This window comes from Bubalus kerabau, chromosome 3 (genome assembly GCF_029407905.1).
Source record: "Bubalus kerabau isolate K-KA32 ecotype Philippines breed swamp buffalo chromosome 3, PCC_UOA_SB_1v2, whole genome shotgun sequence".
Lineage (NCBI taxonomy): Eukaryota > Metazoa > Chordata > Mammalia > Artiodactyla > Bovidae > Bubalus > Bubalus kerabau.
The window spans coordinates 67,107,330-67,129,286 of NC_073626.1; the positions used below are offsets into that span (position 1 = coordinate 67,107,330).

A 21,957-nucleotide genomic window follows, 5' to 3' on the forward strand; every position below is an offset into this window, starting at 1 on the left:
GTCGAAATTAATCTTCAAAAGTGTTACAGCACTGCATGAAAGTGCGCTTTTTACTACAAGAGCAGTTTAAACTTATTTTTCCCTGTTTTCCAAAGTATGGAGTCTTGCTGTTCTAAATTTTAAAAACTTCTTTTCTCCCCCACATTGTAAATTCATGGGGAAAATGCAGTTTGGATTTTGTATGTTATAGAGAGAAAAAGGCACTTGATACCACAAACAATATAAAATTATAAAGATTAATATTTCTCTATTTTATTACAGCATTTTTTCTTACAATAGATCTTAGGCTTAACCTAAAATTTAATAAACAAAAATTAAATGAAGAGTATATTAATCAAGCTTATCAGTATAATAATATCCCCAAAGCTATAGCCAGTACTGACAGCTCCTCTATGCATAGAAGAGCATTTTTGCTGTCAGTACTGGCTATAGCTTTGGGGATATTAGAAAAGGCAGAGGAACCAGAGATCAAATTACCACATCTGCTGGATCATCGAAAAAGCAAGAGAGCTCCAGAAAAACATCTATTTCTGCTTTATTGACTATGCCAAAGCCTTTGACTGTGTGGATCACAACAAACTGTGGAAAATTCTGAAAGACATGGGAATACCAGACCACCTGACCTGCCTCTTGAGTAATCCGTATGCAGGTCAGGAAGCAACAGTTAGAACTGGACATGGAACAACAGACTGGTTCCAAATAGGAAAAGGAGTACGTCAAGGCTGTATATTTTCACCCTGCTTATTTAACTTCTATGCAGAGTACATCATGAGAAACGCTGGGCTGGTAGAAACACAAGCTGGAATCAAGATTGCCAGGAGAAGTATCAATAACCTCAGATATGCAGATGACACCACCCTTATGGCAGAAAGTGAAGAGGAACTAAAAAGCCTCTTGATGAAGGTGAAAGAGGAGAGTGAAAAAGTTGGCTTAAAACTCAACATTCAGAAAATGAAGATCATGGCATCTGGTCCCATCACTTCATGGGAAATAGATAGGAAAACAGTGGAAACAGTGTCAGACTTTATATTTTCGGGTTCCCAAATCACTGCAGATGGTGATTGCAGCCATGAAATTAAAAGACACGTACTCCTTGGAAGAAAAGTTATGACCAACCTAGACAGCATATTCAAAAGCACAGACATTACTTTGCCAACAAAGTCCGTCTAGTCAAGGCTATGGTTTTTCCTGTGGTCATGTATGGATGTGAGAGTTGGACTGTGAAGAAAGCTGAGCACCGAAGAATTGATGCTTTTGAACTGTGGTGTTGGAGAAGACTCTTGAGAGTCCCTTGGACTGCAAGGAGATCCAACCAGTCCATTCTGAAGGAGATCGGTCCTGGGATTTCTTTGGAAGGAATGATGCTAAAGCTGAAACTCCAGTACTTTGGCCACCTCATGACAAGAGTTGACTCATTGGAAAAGACTCTGATGCTGGGAGGGATTGGGGGCAGGAGGAGAAGAGGATGACAGAGGATGAGATGGCTGGATGGCATCAGTGACTCGATGGACGTGAGTCTGAGTGAACTCCGGGAGTTGGTGATAGACAGGGAAGCCTGGTGTGCTGCGATTCATGGGGTCACAAAGAGTCAGACACGACTGAGCGACTGAACTGAACTGAAATGAACTGATGCTTCTTTGGAAACAGAAAAAGGAGAAACTTTTCTTAGACTGAATCAATCAAAATGATTTTGTAATTTTTCTTGTCAACTAGTGCAAATACCTAGCAAAAATTTAATACTAGCTGAAAAAAGTTTTAATAAACATAACACTAGGATTCTGAAAATTATCTGACTTTAAAAAATTGTTTTTGTTTATACCTATAAGCCAGTCAATCTTAAAGGAAATCAACCCTGAATACTCATTAGAAGGACTGATGCTGAAGCTGAATTTCCAGTACTTTGGACATTTGATGCAAAAAGCCGACTCATTGGAAAAGACCCTGATGCTGGGAAAGATTGAAGGTAGAAGAAGAAAAGGGTGACAGAGGATGAGATGGTTGGATGGCATCACCGATTCAATGGAAATAAACTTGGGCAAATTCTGGGAGGTGGTGAGGGGAGCCTGAGGAACTCAGGGAAGCCTGGCATGCTACAGTCTATGGTGTCACAAAGAGTTGGACACCATTCAGTGACTGAATGATGACAATGATACATCAGTTAGAGAGTTTTTTACATAATCAAATTCCCATAGTCAAAGTTGCCCGAGACCAAAATATATGAAATGAGCACTGGATGAGTGCCAGTCTTCAAAGAATTGTGAATCACCTAGAAGAAAAAAATGTGATTGTTCAGTAGGTGGTTTATCTTTCTCTTTTTCAACCCAGTGACTCAGTACAATGAATGCACTGGCTGCATTCTTCATTTGCGTTTCAAAGAAATCAAGATTTAGGAAGCCCGACTCATGCAATGGTGTATCACATGCTATTAGCTCAGCTTCAGTTTGATAGAGAGATATGTATTTAACTGAGCTTAATAAGTTTGACCACTTGGTTTGGCTATTGCTAAGCATGTTACTTTGATATTTATTCTTACAGTCTCCTCTTTAAAAAATGTTTCTAAAAATTACCATCAAGCACCATGAAAATAAAGTTAACTCCCAATAAGAATTCTGTTTATAAACCCAATTCCTTTCTGAAGGAACAATAAATAGTTGTAGTCTAAAAATAATTCAAAATGATCTCTTTCAAGAGTTTCCAATTATTTATGGTTTATATAATATTTATAATCTAATTATATATTATTTATTATATAGATTAAATAATTCTAGTTTCAATTATAGATACATTAAAACCCTTTACAGTCAAGTTGGGGAAAATGTTAGGTGTCAAAGCTGGATAATGAATATATATGAGGCCTTTATACTCTTTATCTTTTTTATATTTGAAACAATTTGTAATATAAAGTTAAAATTTTAAAAATCTTACAATAAAGGTAGCAACACCACTTGAAATAAAAGAGATATAAAAGAAAAAGAAATCTTTCACATAAATTAAACTAAACTGTCACCCATGGAGATAAGAAAAAAATCCCTTAATCTTAATTTTTTATTATCTTTTTTGAAATGATCTTATTCCACGAAGAATTTGAGACAGCTCACTTAACTCCGATAATTGTAGTCAACTCCATTATTTTGTGTCAAACATTTAATGTTAAATGATGGTGGTGATATTTACTATATATTTACTTTTTGCCTATCTGAAAAAGCAATAGCAGTGTGGAACACAGGCATATTGTACACTGCAAAGAGGAATTTGCCACTGGGCATTGAGGTCAAGAGAGGGGACATTTCATTAATAAGAGTATATTGTCAGCATTCAGAAACATACATGTCTAGGTATTTGAAAACTTAACTAATACTGGATTTTGTTGGAATTTATTGCTTTTTCCATTTTTGTGATCCTTTCTTATATTCTATGTCCTTTTCTTCGTCATGTTAAATTTTACTTCTTATTAATCCAGTATGAATAGAGTGTACCAGCAACAGATTTCCAAATGTGCTGCTTTATACAAAGCTGCTTTGAAGGCTGAAAAGTTGGCTGGGTCTGCTTTAGCAGCATGCTTCTGAGACTAAATTTACAATTTTTCTGCATTCATTCTGAGGCAGACTGACTACAGCTTATGTAATGTGCAGAAGCCACAGAATCTCTTTAAGACATTATATATTTCATTAAGGAGGCAGCCAATGCTATATACATATAGCAGTAAGAGAAAGGGCAAAAACTTAGAGCAAAATAGCAGTTTCCTTTGCACCAAGCTATTTAGTCAAGGTATGCAACTGAAAATAAAATAAAATCATTTAAGTTTCATGCGTTCAGTTCTTTTTCCTGCTTTCTGTTGGAGGTGCCAAAGTCTGGCACCAGAAGGAGGCAGATAAAGAAGGAACTTGAGTAACCCAGCTACAGTGGGGTATTGAGTCCTGATAAGGATGTTGGCTACAAAGTCTACTCTTTCATCCTGTGGACAGATTACCAGAGAGTCAGATGTTATGCATTGAACTGATCAGGAAAGAGACACTTTTTACATTCTGAATGCTGGTTTGAACATTTGTTTTTCAATATTTATGTCAGGTTAAACCTGGACATTTAACACATGATTACTTTGGGTATACAACTCCTCCTCCTGTAGCTTTTTGGATGGACTTGTTACAGTCCAGAATAGTTCTGAATCTTTGGTCTGTGGACCTTATATAGGCTTTAGTGAGACTGGAAGTTCGTTAAAATTGCACTAAAATTTTGTATATTTTTATGGACAGGATGCCTAGTTTTGTTAGATTTATATAGCATCCATGATCCAAAGCTAATTAGGAACCTTAATTAGAATCAAGAATTAATTTGGCCTATAAAGACCAAAATGTAAGGAAAAGATGATTTCAGCTTTATTTTTGTTCTGCTTCAACTCCTTGGGGGAAATGAGTAAAGACGAGTTGTTAGCTTCATTCCATTCTTCTGATTCAAGTCATGAGCCTTAAGTCTGTCATACCCTCTCTTAAAACAAGAGAGTGAGCTACACTAACTTTGTTATTTCCAGAACTGATTGACTACCAATGTCCCCTTTTGGTGTTTGGAAGTACTATAGTTTGTAATCTAGCAGTTGCAGTTTTAGCTAATATATTAGATAACAGAATGACTACCATTTTAAAGCTAATATACTAGATAACATAAATATTTTCTATTTATAGCTATTTATAAATACTTTCAACTTACAAAGGTCAAACTATTCTATAATTAAAATCTGACACGAAAGTATTTATACATACATATGCATATGCTAAAGTTTGTTTGAACATTCTCCTAATATTGTAAATGTAGAATCTATGACATGAAATAAGTAAACAAAATTTGACACTAGCTGTGAAACATGGCTTTCTTCTTTTCACAAACTTAAAGTTAATTGTTCATCCTGTTATTTCACGTGTAGCACAAATAAAGACCACTGGGAATGGGAGAAATACATAAAGTGTGGAAAATTTAAATAAATTCTGATTCTAAAGTTTTGTGGGGAAAATATAGTAATCAATTGAAGTAACTAAAAATAATGGAAGAAATGGGAAAAATGTACCATACAAATAATCTAGGTAGGACAATGAATGTTCATAGCTTTAAAGCAAGGAAACAGTAGCACCTTAGTTTGCATGATGGTGGTTAAGTAACACTGGATTTGAATTTAAGTGAGTATAGAAGGTTGAATTTAAGCATCAGTGAACACTTGACTTATTGTAAACATTTAGACTTCAGTGATGTTTTAGTAGGGGAAAATCATCTTATAATGAGTTTATAATATTTAGCATAATGTATATTTTATAAGAAAAAATTTAATGTCCCTAACATTTGCACATAATCAACACTTGGAAGCTTAATGATTATGCTGTGTGTCTAACATGAAATAGAGGAACTGTCTTTTTTAGAAATTATTACTTTGAAATAGGAATTTGTCAAACAAAGCAATGCTAATAAAATTAGACAAGTTTTTAAATTTTTTTGGTTGAGTCTTAAAACACAGTTAGCTATATTATTCTCTAACCACTACTCTCAATTCCTTTGCCACTTTTTCTCTCCATAGCACTCACCTAAAAACAGAAAAATCTACAGCTCTTCATCCCTTTTGTGCCACATACCAGTGTAGAAAATCACACAACTGGGCAGGCTGGGACAATAATAGTAATCACCATAGTAGTAACAAAAAACACTTATATTCACTGAATTACACAAGGTACAGTCCTAAAAATTATTCCATACGTTCCTCAGACAATCTAGTAAGTACAATAATCTTCATTTAAGGTGAAAAATTGAGGTTCAGAGTGCTTTAGTCACATGTCGAAGATCCACTGTAAGTGTGAAAACCAGGATTCCAGCTCTGTCACTCTGATCCCAGAACCTAGGCTTTTTTTCTGCTAAACATTCAATATTTGTGACACATGACCTCCCTTTTACACTGATGAACTACTTCTAGTTATTGAGAAAATAGAAGTTATGAGAAAACTTTCCTATCTTTCCCAAACCAATTCTGCTGACCTACATCAGTGTTCTCATTAAGTGGTTAATACCCTGAGCTTTGCCCCTTACCAGCTGTGGGCTTAGGAGCAACTTCTTCATCTGTTTAATAGGAATAATAAAGTGTTCCTATTTCAGAGTTTGTTATGAAGATGAAGCACATTAATACATGTAAGACACTGGAGCAGAGCATGACACAATGCAAGTACTCAATAAATGTTATCTAGTATCATTATCTTGGCTTTTCCTGGAACTCCCAGTCAAAATTAGTTTGTCTGTTTATCATCTGATTCCCCTTCATTTCCTTTCTTCCTGTTCTGTCAAGGCTTCGGTGCCCTTGATCATCCTTTCTGTCTGTACTGAGTTATAAATCTCTCTCTCTTTACAGGATAATCTGACAACTTCCACTGAAAGTAAACAGAGAACCCTCCCTGGACCCCTCCAGCTACTGCACTAGTCTCTGCTGCTAAGTCACTTCAGTCGTGTCCGACTCTGTGTGGGTTCCCTTCAAACTCCTGTTCAGTCTTCTTTGCTGACTCCACTTAAATATATTTGATTCCTAAAGTCAGAGTTCTTCAGGGCTTTGGACTAGATCCTAATTTCCTTTTAAAAATACTCTCTCCAAAAATGATCTCATCTATTGCCACGATTCCAAATATCATCCATATTTTGATGATCCTAAGTTTGTACTCCTAGTCTAGACTTCGTGGAGGTCCAGTTCAGTATGTTCAATATTCTTCCCAATTTTTGTAAACTATTTATCTTTCAGCTCAGTTCAGTCGCTCAGTCGCATCCAACTCTTTGTGACCCCATGAATCACAGCATGCCAGGCCTCCCTGTCCATCACCAACTCCCGGAGTTCACTCAAACTCATGTCCATCAAGTCAGTGATGCCATCCAGCCATCTCATCCTCTGTCATCCCCTTCTCCTTCTGCCCTCAATCCCGCCCAGCATCAGAGTCTTTTCCAATGAGTCAACTCTTCGCATGAGGTGGCCAAAGTACTGGAGGTTCAATCTCAGCATCAGTTCTTCCAATGAACACCCAGGACTGGTCTCCTTTAGGATGGACTGGTTGGATCTCCTTGCAGTCCAAGAGACTCTCAAGAGTCTTCTTCAACACCACAGTTCAAAGGCAGCAATTCTTCGGCGTTCAGCTTTCTTCACAGACCAACTCTCACATTCATACATGACTACTGGAAAAACCATAGCCTTGACTAGACGGACCTTTGTTGGCAAAGTAATATCTCTGCTTTTTAATATGCTATCTAGGTTGGTCATAACTTACCTTCCAAGGATCTTTAGGGTAGACTAAATGTAAAAATATAAGCTGGAAGTTGGATATCATCATAGGCTTAACCTGTAGTTTAACTCAAGCTTTGTTTTACCATTGTTTTTTGCCACTTTTACACGTAGCATTCTAGTATTTTAAAATACTTAAGACCAAACACCAAAGATCAAGCAATTAGTGTGTGTATACACTGATATATCATCTACTATTTAAGTATGTCTAGGCACAATACATTTCTTAAGCAAAAACAAAAAACTCACGAATCCTTTGTACTGCAAAAAGAGCCAAGAAGAATTAAAACCAATCATAAACAGAAATTATTCATTACGTTAGAGTTTTTCCACAGAAAGAACCTGAAGTTCTGTGAGTGATTTTAAAAGGAAATTTAGTTTGCAGAGCAGAAGCAAACAAACATGTGTAAAGTGCATTATCAATATCTTGCAGGCTGTAAGATGAATTTAATCGGAAGTGAAGAGTCAAGATCAAGCCTGTAATTAATTTCTCATTGTTTTCTTTTTGAACTTTTCAGATCAGTTCTGTTTTGGGCATGTCTTCTGCTAACTACTGGAGACATCTTCTGTTTCATTTAAACTTCTCTTGGTTACTCCTTTGCAATACCAAGTTGCAATCTCTGGCTAAGTCCTAACTCCTTATTCACTTACTATAGATACTGGGATACTGTTCCTGCATCTTTCCCTGTTCACTTTCTTAATCATCTTTAGTTGTGTAATTTTCATACCTTATGGTCTTTGAATATGTAGAACACACCTTGAAGTATTGATTTAGCATGTATCTCACTGTCTATCCTTTTTATGACCGCAGTTAAACTACAGTGAAATCTTCTACTGTCCTTTTCAAAGTTCTTCACCCAAAGTTGGTTCTTCTGTCTATGGTATGGTCCAACTATATGCAATCTTTAGAACAGCTTAAAAAAGTAAAATTTCCTTGCAAAACTCCATTTGTTTCTTGTTTACATATGCCTAATCTTCCCCACAGCCTGACCCATTTTTCACATTCTGCGCTCAGTTTTGTTCAAAGTAGGGGCTTCCCTGGTGGCTCAAAGGTTAAAGCATCTGCCTGCAATGTGGGAGACCTGGGTTCGATTCCTGGGTTGGGAAGATCCCCTGGAGAAGGAAATGGCAACCCACTCCAGTACTCTTGCCTGGAGAATCCCATGGATGGAGGAGCTTGGTGGGCTACAGTCCACGGGGTCACAAAGAGCTGGACACGACTGAGAGACTTCACTTTCACTTTGGTCAAAGGTAGCAGTTAGTTTCACAAAAGGAAGGGATGGGGAACAGGCAAAAAAACCACTCTATGTCTACTGCTTTATTTCTAGGCTTCTCAGAGAAATTTGGTCATACATTTCTAGTCATATATAGCTACCTGATTTGTATGTGAGGAAAAATGTTGCATTTGTCTTTAAGAATTAGGGGAACATTAATTTTGACAGGAGATATCCTAATCGAAGAGCTTTACCCTAGGAACCTTGAAAGAAGATCTTTGTCAATCTGTCCCTCTTTTTGTTCTAAATAGGGAAGCAACAGAAGGCTGGGTGATTTAAAAAAAAAAAAAGGCAAACTGAAATATACTTCAGAATTAGGAAAAAGTGTCACAGAAAAAAATTACCAGAAAAATTAAAAAAATAAAAAGAAACAAAAAAATTTAAAAAGTGAAAAAAAAGAAAGAAAAAAAAACACAGGAAAAAAAAAAAGACAAACTGAAAAAAAAAGAAAAAAAAGAAAAATTACCATTCTAGCTTCTGGAGGAGGCAAAAGCTAAAGGAAAACACATAAAAAACTGATATATTGGTGTGGGAAAAATATAGCTGAGTCTAGCAGTTAATTGAAGAAAATTTAATGAAGGGACTGTTTAGGAAGGTTTGGGCAGAGTTAAAGAACTCTCCAGAAACTACAGAATCTATTCATTGGATGCATGACAAATTTATGCCATCCAATTTGACGGTTAGAGCACAGTGGTTAAGAAGATGCATGAACTTTGGAGTCAGACTGACAGAATCTAATACCAGCTTTATCACTTTCTATGGGTATGACCTTCTGTAATTAAAAATAAAAAACTATCTGTATTTTAGTTTCCTCACCTGTAAAATGAGGATGATAATATCTCAAAAGGAATATTATCCTCTGAAAATATTTAAAGAATACCTGGAGAATCCCCATGGACAGAAGAGTCTGGAGGGCTACAGTCCATGGGGTTGCAAAGAGTCAAACACGACTGAGCACATTAAATTGAGAGAGGCAGATGAGAAAATGTAACTCAAATAGTAGCACCTGACACATAGTGTGAAAAACACATAAATACTAAATTGGATTACTAGTCCTTATTTTGGAGAAGGCAATGGCACCCCACTCCAGTACTCTTGCCTGAAAACTCGCATGGACAGAGGAGCCTGGTAAGAGTCGGACACGGGACATGACTGAGCGACTTCACTTTCACTTTTCACTTTCATGCATTGGAGAAGGAAATGGCAGCCCACTCCAGTGTTCTTGCCTGGAGAATCCCAGGGACGGGGGAGCCTGGTGGGCTGCCGTCTATGGGGTCGCACACAGTGGGACACGACTGAAGCGACTTAGCAGCAGCAGCAGCAGTCCTTATTTTACTCTTAGTAATGATACTATAATGTTGACCACAAGAAATATTATTTAGGATCAAGTTTGGTTGTGAATAATTAAAAAAAAATCCCAGCTAAAAGAAGCTTAAATAAAACTTTCTGTTTCGCACAAAATCCAGAAATCGAACGGGGAGGTTTGGTATGATAGTTCTGCTCTAAGAAGCCCACTTACAGCTTACATTTCTATGTTCTGTCATCTCAGAGTGGCCATTGTCTTCAGGGATTGAGATAGTGGTCTCTGTGTCCTGTTTCATGTGGCAGAATGAAATAAGAGGGGAAGACTGGCAAAAAGAGAACACAGCAGTCTCTTAAGGTTCTTGAAAGCTTATGTCCTAGTGGCAAGAACTAGCCTGCAAGGGAGACTGAGAGATGTAGACTTTATTCTAAGGACGAAGGAGACATTGAAGGATAATTAATAAAGTCAACAACTATTTCAAATTATCTTTATTATCCTCAAGTCCTCAAAAGTTACCTTTAGTTTTCCCATTTTTTTCTATACTTCTTCCGCATTGAATTTTTTTTTCTCCTGCTTTAGCAATCACAGGCCTACATATCTTCTGTTCTACCTTCAACTTTATTTGTTCTTTCATGTATGTGATGGGCATTCCTATTATTTGCCTGCACTTAAAAAAAAATTATTTTGCACTTATTAAAGTTGAGCAAAGCTAAGTTTTAGAATAATCCTTAGGAACTTTGGGCTTCACTGGTGGTTCAGACAGTGAAGAATCCACCTGCAGTGCAGGAAACCTGGGCTCGATCTCTACATTGGGAAGATCTCCTGAAAGATGGGAATGGCAACCTACTCCAGTATTCCTGCCTAGAGAATTCCATGGACAGAGTAGCCTGGCAAAGAGCTGGACATGCCTGAGCAACTAAGTCATGTGAGCAATACATACACACACGCTTAGGAACTTCAGGAACTTCAATTTGGGGCTCTTCTCTCTAGACTTCTCTCGTAGCCCTGTAGCTCAGGCTGCTTTATATTAGACTTCCTCGTGTATGTACAGTTCTATGCTTACCCAGTATGTGAGCTGAAAAAAAAAGTGAGTTAGTTACACAGTTGTGTCCGACTCTTTGTGATTCCATGGGCTGCAGCCTTTCCCGCTCCTTTGTCCATGGGATTCTCCAGGCAAGAACACTGGAGTGGGTTACCATTTCCTTCTCCAGGAGATTTCCTGACCAGGGGATCAAACCGGGTCTGCTGCACTGCAGGCAGATTCTTTACCAACTGAGCCTCTAGCGAAGCCCAAGTGAAAGTGAAAGTTACTCAGTTGTGTCCTACTCTTTGCAACCCCATGGACTATAGTCCACGGAATTCTCCAGACCAGAATACTGGAGTGGGTAGCCATTCCCTTCTCCAGGGGATCTTCCCAAATCAGGGACCAAACCCAGGTCTCCCACATTGCACGTGGATTCTTTACCAGATGAGCTACCAGGGAAGCCCAGAATGTGAGCTAGGGAGATTAAAATCTATACCTTACACAGCTTCATATCTCCTCTCAGAATAAAAGTATTTTGTACATTTTAAGTATTTATTGTTCAAACATTTACATTTAAATCCATCCAGAATTGTTACTATGAATGATCAAATATTTTATAACACATATATAAAAAGCTATATGTCATATCCATGATTTGTTTCTCAAATTTTATAAGTAGGATTTTATAACTGAATCATTGTAAAATATATTTGTGGGTCACAAAATATAATTCTATTATGAATTCTTCTATAAAGCCAAACTTATTCTTCTTCCAATTTATATATTTTCCAGTTTGGGTTTTCAAATGTTTACTTTCCTTACAGTGGGTACTTTTATACTTCTCTCAAGAAAAAATAATTTTTCAAAACACAGTTCTGTAACTTCTAGTCAGATTTATTGAGATATACTTTACATACAATGAAATTCACACTTTTTAAGGCCTATTGGTCTATGCTAGCTAAATTTCTATGATTACTGCAAATAAAAAGCTATCATCTATTTTCTAAATCTCTCTGAAGCCTTATGTTCTAGGGACAAACAGCAGAAATCTCTTAACTGAAGTGAAACAATTTGAAAATCTTTAGTACCAAAGGAATTGTGAAGACTATGCTTTTTATGATGAGGGAAATAAAATTGTCAATCAAGCTTTTTAAAATTTATCTAATCTTTTCTAAGTTTCCTAATCATTTTTAAAAGTTTCTGCTTTTCCAGAAAACAGTAGGAAGAAAAAAATCTACAAGATGGGCAATTTTTATAATAACTTTATAGGCTGATTCACATGGTATGACATATTTTCAAAGACTGAAATACTGAAATATAAAAGGACATATACTAATTATACTTGCCATAAAATCATATATGCATAGGAAAATACATGATTATTACCTTAGCACTTCCAATAAACTTTATATTATGCGTGAGCTCAGTCACTTCTGTGGTGTTTGACTCTTTGTGATCCTATGGACTGTAGCCCACCAGGCTCCTCTGTCCATGGGTTTCTCCAGGCAAGAATACTGGAGTGAGTTGTGGGGTCCTCCTCCAGGGGATATTCCTCACCCATGCATCAAACCCAGGTTTCTTGCATTGGAGGCAGATTCTTCACTGCTGAGCCACAGGGGAAGCCCACTTCACACTACACATATGGGTGAACTTCAAAAGGGTTGGCTCAGTAACAAAATCCTTTTTGATGCAAAATGTAGAGAAATGCAAGAATTATGAATACCTCACTTACACCTAATATAAATATTCTATTCAATCTAGGACCAGTATGTCTAAAAGTTAGTTATAATAAAAATTCAACAATGAGACTAGAATCTACAGAGCTCTCCCTCTATCCGGTGCTTCTGAGTTATAAGCAGCTTCAAGTGTTCAAGTTCATATGGAATCATGATAGTGGCTTTTCTAAATGACAGCTGTGTTCAAATTTTAATGTGGCACCATTTTATTGTTCTCTCTAGGCAGCACTTTTGAAAAACTGCTGCTGCTGCGTCGCTTCAGTCGTGTCTGACTCTGTGCGGCCCCATAGACGGCAGCCCAGCAGGCTCCGCCGTCCCTGGGATTCTCCAGGCAAGAACACTGGAGTGGGTTGCCATTTCCTTCTCCAATGCATGAAGTGAAAAGTGAAAGTGAAGTCGCTCAGTCGTGTCCGACTCTCCGCGACCCCATGGACTGCAGCCTACCAGGCTCCTCCGTCCATGGGACTTTCCAGGCAAGAGTACTGGAGTGGGGTGCCATCGCCTTCTCCGTTTGAAAAACTAGAAAATGATATAACCTTTCTATCTAATTCTGTCTGGTTAAATTTGCCTTTGGTCCCTGAAAAAAGCACATCTTTACTCCCCACCCCGCTCCCTACACCCTCTCCTTCCCAGGTCCGCCCTCACTATCTCAGGTTCCAGACTCTTACCTTCTCTAAATTAATATTTAAACTATCAAGTTGGAATGCAACCAGATAAGTTAAATCCCTCTAATATACTAATAACTAATACTAGCTCAATAGGTGATCTCTCTGAGCTGTTTCTATTAAAAAACCTTCATTCAAGTTAATTTTGTGTACAGGATTCCAAGCATAATGGCAGGTAGGATTTTTCGCTGAATGTAGGACTCTTTCCAAAGCTCCTTAAATCAAGTTCAGTCTACTGCCTTGATCTTGTAATATTAAAACGAAAATTTCTGAAGGAACTCTACATATACTAGATTTTTAAAAAGTTTCAGAATATATTCCTCACAATTTCCTTTCCATAAAGTGTTTTGATCAATCCAATGACACTTACTTTTGTAATGTCGTTTATTGAAGGTGGCAGAATATTTTGTCACTTACTTAAAAATTAATACATCAAACGAAATTAAGGCGAAAAAATCCATCAAAACAGCTTGACTCCTCTTTGCTGGAGTTCCTCACCCAAGTCAATGACGTAAGTCCTTGGTTTTGCTCACTTTTGGAATCAGAGGGGGCGGCCTTCGGGTGTGACTGGGAGGTGTTTGATCAGGAAAAAAAGAAAAAAAAAATATGGAAAAGCAGAATGTTGCCAAGAAGGGGTGGGATTTGGGGTGGAGGCCAGAAAAAAAATAGGAAAGTTCCTTCATGCACTTGAAGAAACATTTATTTCTGCCTCCCTCAGGCCAGGGCCTCTTCTATTGACGTCTTCTCCGGAGGGGTAATCCCGTCGACAAATGTCAGATTCAGATTATCTGAGGAACTTGAGTCGCCCTCGCTTCCGACCGTCGCTCCCCTGAACGGCCTTGAAGCGGGGGAGATAGGCTGGAAAGGGGAGGAAGGGAGAGGCGAAGGCCGCCTCGCAGAGCACATCTGCTGTGTTCAGCCGGAGCGTCTGTCAAGCAGTGGGAGGGAAAAGCGCATGGAGCCACCAGCCCACTCTCGGGCGAAACTCGCCAGAAAAAAACCCGCCCTGCCCCCGCCCCCTCCCCGCGGGCTTCTGCTGGTTTCTTTGGGGAGGCGGTGGAAAGGCAACTTTTGGAAACTTGAAAGGGGAGGGGTGTGTGGCGGACAAAAAAACGTAACCTCATCAGGTCGGGCTTAGGCTCCCCGGACAGTGGGCGGGCCAGGCCGGGTTGGGTCGCGTGTGGAGCCGGAGCCGCGTCCCGAGCGGCGGCTGCAGCGAGGCCGGGCGAGGCGGGCCGAGGCCCCCACCCGCCCCAACTAGGCGCAGTTCCCCGTCCGGCCTCGCGAGGGCGCCGGCGCGGCAGATCAGGTGACCGAGCACTCGTCCGGGGCTGCGGGGAAGCGGCCTCGTTCTCAGCCGCCTGAGACGCCGCCGCCTCCGCCACACCTAGTGGAGGAGCCGGGGAAGGCGGCTCGGTGGTGGGGGCTGGGGCGGAGAGCGCCGGGGGTGGGGGCGGAAGGGCGGCGGACCGAAGGCAGGAGGCTGCCGGGGCACGGGCTGCTGCGGGGAAAGGGACAACGAGGCGTCCGCCGCGGCTCGCTCTGTCCTCCCGCACGGGATTGGGGCGCGAGGGCCATGGGCGCGCTCCCCTGAGGCGGAGGTCACGGGCGGGAGGGGAGGAGGCCCGACCGAGGTAGCTGCGGAGGCCGCGGGCCGGTGACTGGGCGCGAGGCCGGCTGCGCCGGCCCCACCACCGCCACCGCCACCGCCGCCGCCACCACCACCGCCACCGCCACCGCCACCACCACCACCGCCACCATGTCGCGCTCCGTGCTGCAGCCTAGTCAGCAGAAGCTGGCGGAGAAGCTCACCATCCTCAACGACCGGGGCGTCGGCATGCTCACCCGCCTCTACAACATCAAGAAGGTGCGCACGGGCCGGCGAGGCCTCGGCGGGGCCGGCGGGCAGGCGGAGGCGGGATGGAGGGCTGGGGAGGCCTGGGCAATGGGGGCGGCGGGCGCCGCCCGGGGCAGAAAGCACGGCCTCGCGGCCGCAGGCCCCACCGGGGTTGCCGGGATGCGCCGCGGCCTAATGCGGAGCCCTGGCGTCTCTCCCGCCGGCTCGCGGGCCGGCCAGGGGCGGAGAGGAGCCATTTGCCCGCTCCCAGCACTGGGAACTGGCCGGCCCGGCGCGGGGTGAGGGGCGCCGTCGCCGCTGCCGCCCCCTCCTCGGCGCCCTGGCCCCCGGAACTGGGTCTGCGCGAAAGGGAGGAGGATGGATGAGATCTAGGAGGGGGATAGGAAAACTTGGGTGTTCCATAACTGAGATCGAATGGTAGAAATCTGGCGAAGATGGTAGCAGTTTTTTTTTTTCTCTCAGTTCTTTTGGTATATAAGTGGGAATGTGAGAAGGGAATGGCTCATCTGGATGAGCCCTACATCTCCTCCTCTTGGCCATTTTATTCTGGATTGCCAAATAAAAGCCATTTAAGAGTGTTGACGATTTGGAATTATTTCATTTTGAAGGTGGAAAGGAGGTGGTAATGAGGGTGGAACCAGTTTTCTCCTGAAATACTTTTGGGTTGTGAGTCACTAGGACAGGAATAACAACCTTCTTCTCTCTTTTCTCTTTACTCCTCCTCATCTTAGTTTTTCCAACCATGTCGATAATACCGAAACATCGTTTCTTAAATTTCTTTACGTTCGGTGTCTATACAAAATAAAAGCTGTGATTGTGTTGCTGTTATGCTGATTTTATGGTGTAGTCTGATCATTTGAGTAGCTCTAGCTAATAGGCCCATTGAACGTCTTAACATGGCTTTCGCAAGATTAAGGAATGAAAGGCTGAGTTGGAGTTAAGAAAAATAGGTTAAAAGAGCAAATATTACATTAATTTACTTTAGAAAAGAAATACTAGAATTCTGTTCCTTTTAAGGCAAAGTTAGTAAGTTTTTAGTAATTTGATAAAGAGAAAACTTAAGATTTTTTGATGCAAGTTAGATCCTGACAGTTTCCAGTGTGTATTTGATGTTATATCTTAATAATTTTTTTTTTTTGGCTTTTTAATGCATTCTGAATATTTCCTTTTAGTTTAATCGTAGCAGTAGAGTTGTAGCCCTTGTAAATTAGGGCCCCTGAAGAAAAAAATACTTAAAAATTCGTATGATGGAGTTCTATAATATAAAACTGACCTATTTCAGCAATTTGATGTAAGACACTGAAATTCTAGAGGAGAAGTCTGTCCTGGTTTAATAGGGATAAATTTTGTGCAGCGATGGCTGTGTTCCATTGGCATCCCTGAATATGAGGATTGGTTGACTTTAAACCTAGTGCACTCTGGAGAGTAAAATGCCTTTTCATACTTAATATTTTGTGTGACAGGAGCTCAGGGTCATTCCAGTGAAACCCTCTGCATTTACCGAGAAGAGACTTGGTTATAAGTTGATGTAAGTTTGTAATAATTTTAGATAGTATTACTTACAGGTTCATTGACCTGAACTTTTTTGTGAGATGCTCCTTAACTTGGAAATTCGTTCCTATATGATCTTTGTGCAAAAAACCAAGCAAGACAAACGTCGCTAAAAGTTACTAGACGTGTGGTATTGTGGTTAAAGGAAATGGTTATGATGGTTTCCAAAAGAGGAAATGAGAGTAACATCAAAAGTGATTCGGGTATTTAGGCAAAATTCCTCTTTTTAAAGCATTCGCTACACATTTTTATGGCATGAAAATAGTCGGATTTTACAAATTTCATCTTCATAAATGATCTAAGATTAGACTAAATTCTAAGCGTTCAAATGCTTCAGTTCACTGCCTTTTCTCAAAAGCCTATTTTTTCACTTCCTCTTTTGAGAAACTTTAGGCTCTTGCATTATTGAACTAGTACAATTTAAAGTGAGTTGATCATTATATCCAAGTGTCTAATATTTTGAATTATTGAAATGTTATATTTCAGCACTTAACACATTTATAATTTCTTGAGAAATACTTCTACCTTGTCTGAGTGATTGTGAGTTCCCGCTCAGTGGGGACTGTGTTACTCATTTTTTATTACTACCACTTGAGGTCTTATTGGTCCATGAAGCTTTCAGTTAGGACTTGTTGAAAAGGATGACTACATTATGCATATTATGTATGTATGTATATACAACATATATATGAGTGTGTGTGTGTGATCTTGCACTAATTTTAATAATAATAGCTTTTGATCTGCCCTCCTCATGTGATTTTATATACAAATACATCAGATGGATTTTGAGTCTTTCAGCCTGTATAGAGCTGTGTATAAAGGCTGGCGTATCTTCCTGGCTGGCTGGGATTGAAACATTTGTTCAAAAATCTTGCCCCAAAAAGTGAATAAGATCTGTTTACCATGTGTTTATAAGGTTCGTGCTGTCTACATTTTTATGGCAGTATAAACCCACGTAATCTTTTCAATCTCAATCTCTTATAGTCCTCAAAAAAAAAACAAAAACACCCTTCTACCGCATGATACATGTCTGCCAGTCATTTACCACCTTTTCATTAATTCGTGTTTGCATTAGATTGTGTATCAGAGCTGATTACTGTTTCAACTAGAAGTCTGCAATGGCAATATTGTAGTGAGCATATAGAGTGAAAACTATTTCAGTGACTTAAGTATCAATAAAATAACTTTAAGTTACTATAACCAAGAATAAGAGGCTTTAATACTTAGGGGAATGTAGCATGGCCCCTGAAAAATATTTTGCTTCTTGAAGTAAAATTTTATCAATTGAGTAATTTTTGATATCTTAATATGTACAGGCTGGAGAAGGAAATAGCAACCCAAAGGGGCCTTGTGATTATAGTCCATGGGGTCGCAAAGGAGTCGGACACCACTGAGTGATTAAACAACAACGAACAAATATGTACAGGTTATGAAAATTTTAAGAATTTGTAATCAAATCAGAGATTTAAGAAGATGTGAAGGAGGATTTTAGGGGAAAAAGGTGAAGGTGGTAGGTAGTTTTACATTTAAATTTATTTATTTGATAATGTCTTAATTTTTTAAAAATTAAAAATGTCTTCCCTTTTCTGGAGCTACTACTACTACCCACTTATATAGTGACTTTTAACATTTCAGGCTACTTGTATATCACTCATTGTGACATGGCAGGGCAGTGTGGTGAAGTAGAGTATCAAGCCAGAAGTTAGGAGACCTGCCTTCCAGTCTTCAGTATGTCACTGAGAGTTTTATAATATTGGGTGGGTGTCTTGACTTCCCTGAGCTTCATTGTTTTTCATCTGTGAGATGGGGGAAAATTAACTGAAAGGAACACTCAAGTCTGTTCCAACTCTGATTATGTTATCTTTACAAAGAAGTTAAGACCCATTTTAAACAGTTTAACTGAGCTCAGTTTAGTTTTTCTTAATATAGGGATGGTAATACATGATCTGTCTACTGCACAGGATTGTGAAGATAAAAGATTATAACAATGTGAAAATAGTTTAAAACTTCTATGAATGTAAGATGGTATTTGTTTAGGACTCTCAGTAACTTTTGGGAGCAGCATTTGTTTTTTTCTGAAATTTTACTGCTGTTTAGCAAACACATAGACCAAAATTCCAAAAAGGAAACATTTTTTAGCTGAGCTTAATTTTGTGTGTGTGTGTGTTTGTTTATTCCTTCTTACTTTTTTCTATTTTTTCCTACGCCATCACCAACATGAACTTGATAATTCTGTACCAAAAAGGTCTCAGTTTATACTTTTCATATTTTTCATCTTGTTAAATTATTGCCTCAATTCTAAAGGACAGAAAGGTGAAAATACCTATCCAGCTATTGCAAACTTCTTTTTAATGGAGTATTTTTATTACAGGCTTTGGCCCGTGATTTTGGATAAATTTATTTTATGAGTAAAGTTGATAGCTGTGTAAAATTGAAAGTCATTACCTGATATCTGCTTATCTAATGGAGGTAAAAAAATGTATGTGAAGTATGCAATCAGAGTAAAGAAAGGGGAATCAGCTTTAGTCTTCCCTTTCAGTGTTATATTTCTCTTCATTTAAGGGCCTTATTTTCTGTGTGGGTTAATCAGGAGAAGAAAGCATGTTCCAAAGATTGGATTCTGGAAAGTTGTAGAAGTACTGTTAGTACCTATAAGATTTTTTCCTCAGGGAGATTTTTAGTATCAAAACCCTTAAACATGTTAAGAAAGCATTGTCTCTCCATCATCTGTATTTAAGTTCTATATATATATAAAACATGTATATATTTATGTAAACAAATCCTACTACCTCTGTAACTTTACTTTTCAAGGAAGCTGCTTGTAAAAACGAGGATTTAATAATTCTGTTTCTTGTTATACTGGTTGGTAGGCTGAGGAGATAAAGATCACTGAAAAATACTTAGGAAAGAGGCTTATTATTATTTTTAAGTGGCAGTGGTAAATTGTCCACCTTTTGTTTCCTTTGTGGAATTGTTAAATAACTTAATAAATTTTTTAAATGATTACAGAAGGAATACTTGTTATTGTCAAAAACTCAAATATGACTTCAGAAATTCTCTGCCTGTTTATCTCCCACTTTTAAAAAATAAGCTGTGTATACTTATACAATTTTTTGTACAAATGCTAACATATGTGCATGTATATTTTATTATATTATGACTAAAATAGATTATTTCCAAAAATAAAGTTGAAGAAGCCGCATGGTACAGTTTACATATAAATGAAATTAGGATTCTTAATCTGTTGCTTGTATGTTTATATTTTAAGAAAATTCAAGGGATGGATATATTTAGTTAGCTACATGCAATATGTTGAAAATGAGGAGGCTCAGATGAGAAAGTATCGGTATTGAAAATTTTTGTCTTTACTGGCAAGGGTGATTGAAAATTTAATTTGTATTCTTGTTTGATAATTTACTTGCAGTGTTAGTGTTAAGTAAATTCCAACAATAATTTCAGATCATGTTCAGTAGATATACATTTATATGTTAAAAATAGTTTTATCTCTTTGTTGTTGTTCAGTCGCTAAGTCATGGCTGACTGCACCTCCATGAACTGCAGCATGCCAGGCTTCCCTTTTATGTCTTTCTTTAGCAAAAAGAACATGTAATAAAAGTAAAAGTAATGCTGGCTATTTATTGAATCTCTATTATATCCTAAATTAAAAATTTTTTTTCTTTTAGTTGTCCACAGATCTGTGATTTATTCTCTAGATCTGTGATTTATTCTCTAGATAAAATGGTTGAATTTGGTTAACTTGTCCAAGTCTTACTCTGAAAAATGAAAGTTTGGATTGACTCCTTTCTTTCTTAACTGCTAAGTCTGGGCTCTTAATTTATTTTTGTCATTAGATTATAATCATTAGTGAAATTTTTCTGGCACATATAATTTTGAACACACAATAATCTTAACCTAAAAGAAATAGGCAATTATAGAAATAATTTTCTTATTTACTGTAGACTACTTTTATATGAACTTTGTACAGGTTTGTTATGAAAAGGCATTGAGGTTATAATTAACAGTCCACCAGTGATTATTAAAGACTTCTATTTAGCTTTGTAGTATATTGAAATGAGAAATAGTTTAGAGTTAGGAAATTTAAAATTCAATTTATTGACATTTTGGGGAACTTGTAAATATTTTATATTTACTTTTTATATTATATGGATTTTTTCTTTGTGATTATTTCTAAAATTAGCCCATGACATATTAAAAGCACAAACTGAGAGGACTAACCATAGGAATAACACTAAGAAAACTGAAAACTAAGAGAAACTGTTGCTTGAGGGAAGAGCACATATAAGACAGAAAGAAGGTGTCAGCTCAGACAGGGAGACAGCGCTTACCCTCCTTCATTGTAAGGATGTGTACAGGCGTCTCTTCATTGAAGAGGCTTTGTCTTTTGAGATTTCAAATATACATTCTACATTTGAAATAAAGTCAGATGGCAACTTTTTTTTTCCATTGAAAAACTCTGCATGAAATAAAAGAAATGCCATTAAGGAAGTACAACCAATAAGTGTGTTTCTCTCTGTCTTGAACTTTATAAAATTAGTACTGTTCTTTTCTGTTCCCAAGATGTGTTTTTTTGTTGACTGGTTTTAATGTTGTCATTTTAGTAAATGTAGTAAAATCTTCTTAATTTTGATCCTATTAGGAATTTGCAGTATTGTAATTATTAATTTTGACTCACTTAATATGACAGAGAATCTTCTAAATCATGTCTTTAAATACTATTGTACTGAAATGTTTTACTTCAATAAGTTAAACTTAACAATCTCTTAAATTGCAAGTTTATAAGGAGAATTGAACAGTAGAAAATGGCATAGACATCTTGAGAACTGAATGACAGTAACTTCTATTTGAATCATTAACATTTTTAATAATTTTGAAATATATAACAGGTTAAAGTTTTTGAAGAAATATCTTGTTTTAAGTATTGGAAAATATCTTCTTATTGCATACTTGATTATTTTAGATACTTGACAGTAATAAAATTGTATCTTTAATAAAACTTTGGAAGTCATATGATGAGCTCTTCTTTCAGTTAGTAGCAAATATTGGGAGTTTTCTTTTCATTCATTCATTTGTTGAATGGCTTCCTGGACACTGGGAAAACAAACTTGGCACAGTCTCCAGTGCCAAGAAATTCATATTGTAGTGGGTGAGACAGATGTGTAGATAATTAACTAAAATGCAGTGATTAAGTGTTGTTGTGGGTGTCTTGAGAACAGAGGTAAAGATTCCTGTCTGGG

The 21,957-nt window shown here is 38.2% G+C and overlaps 1 protein-coding gene across 2 annotated transcripts in view; it reads left to right on the plus strand.

Annotated features, from left to right (window-relative positions):
- The first annotated feature begins 14,780 nt into the window (after positions 1-14,780).
- Positions 14,781-21,957, plus strand: part of NCKAP1 (NCK associated protein 1) — a 106,561-nt gene continuing 99,384 nt past the window's right edge. For both annotated transcript variants that reach the window (XM_055572004.1, XM_055572005.1), the window contains exon 1: positions 14,781-15,160. In XM_055572004.1, coding sequence (XP_055427979.1) covers positions 15,053-15,160 — 108 coding nt within the window. In that variant the 5' untranslated portion in view covers positions 14,781-15,052. The remainder of the gene's footprint in view (positions 15,161-21,957) is intronic.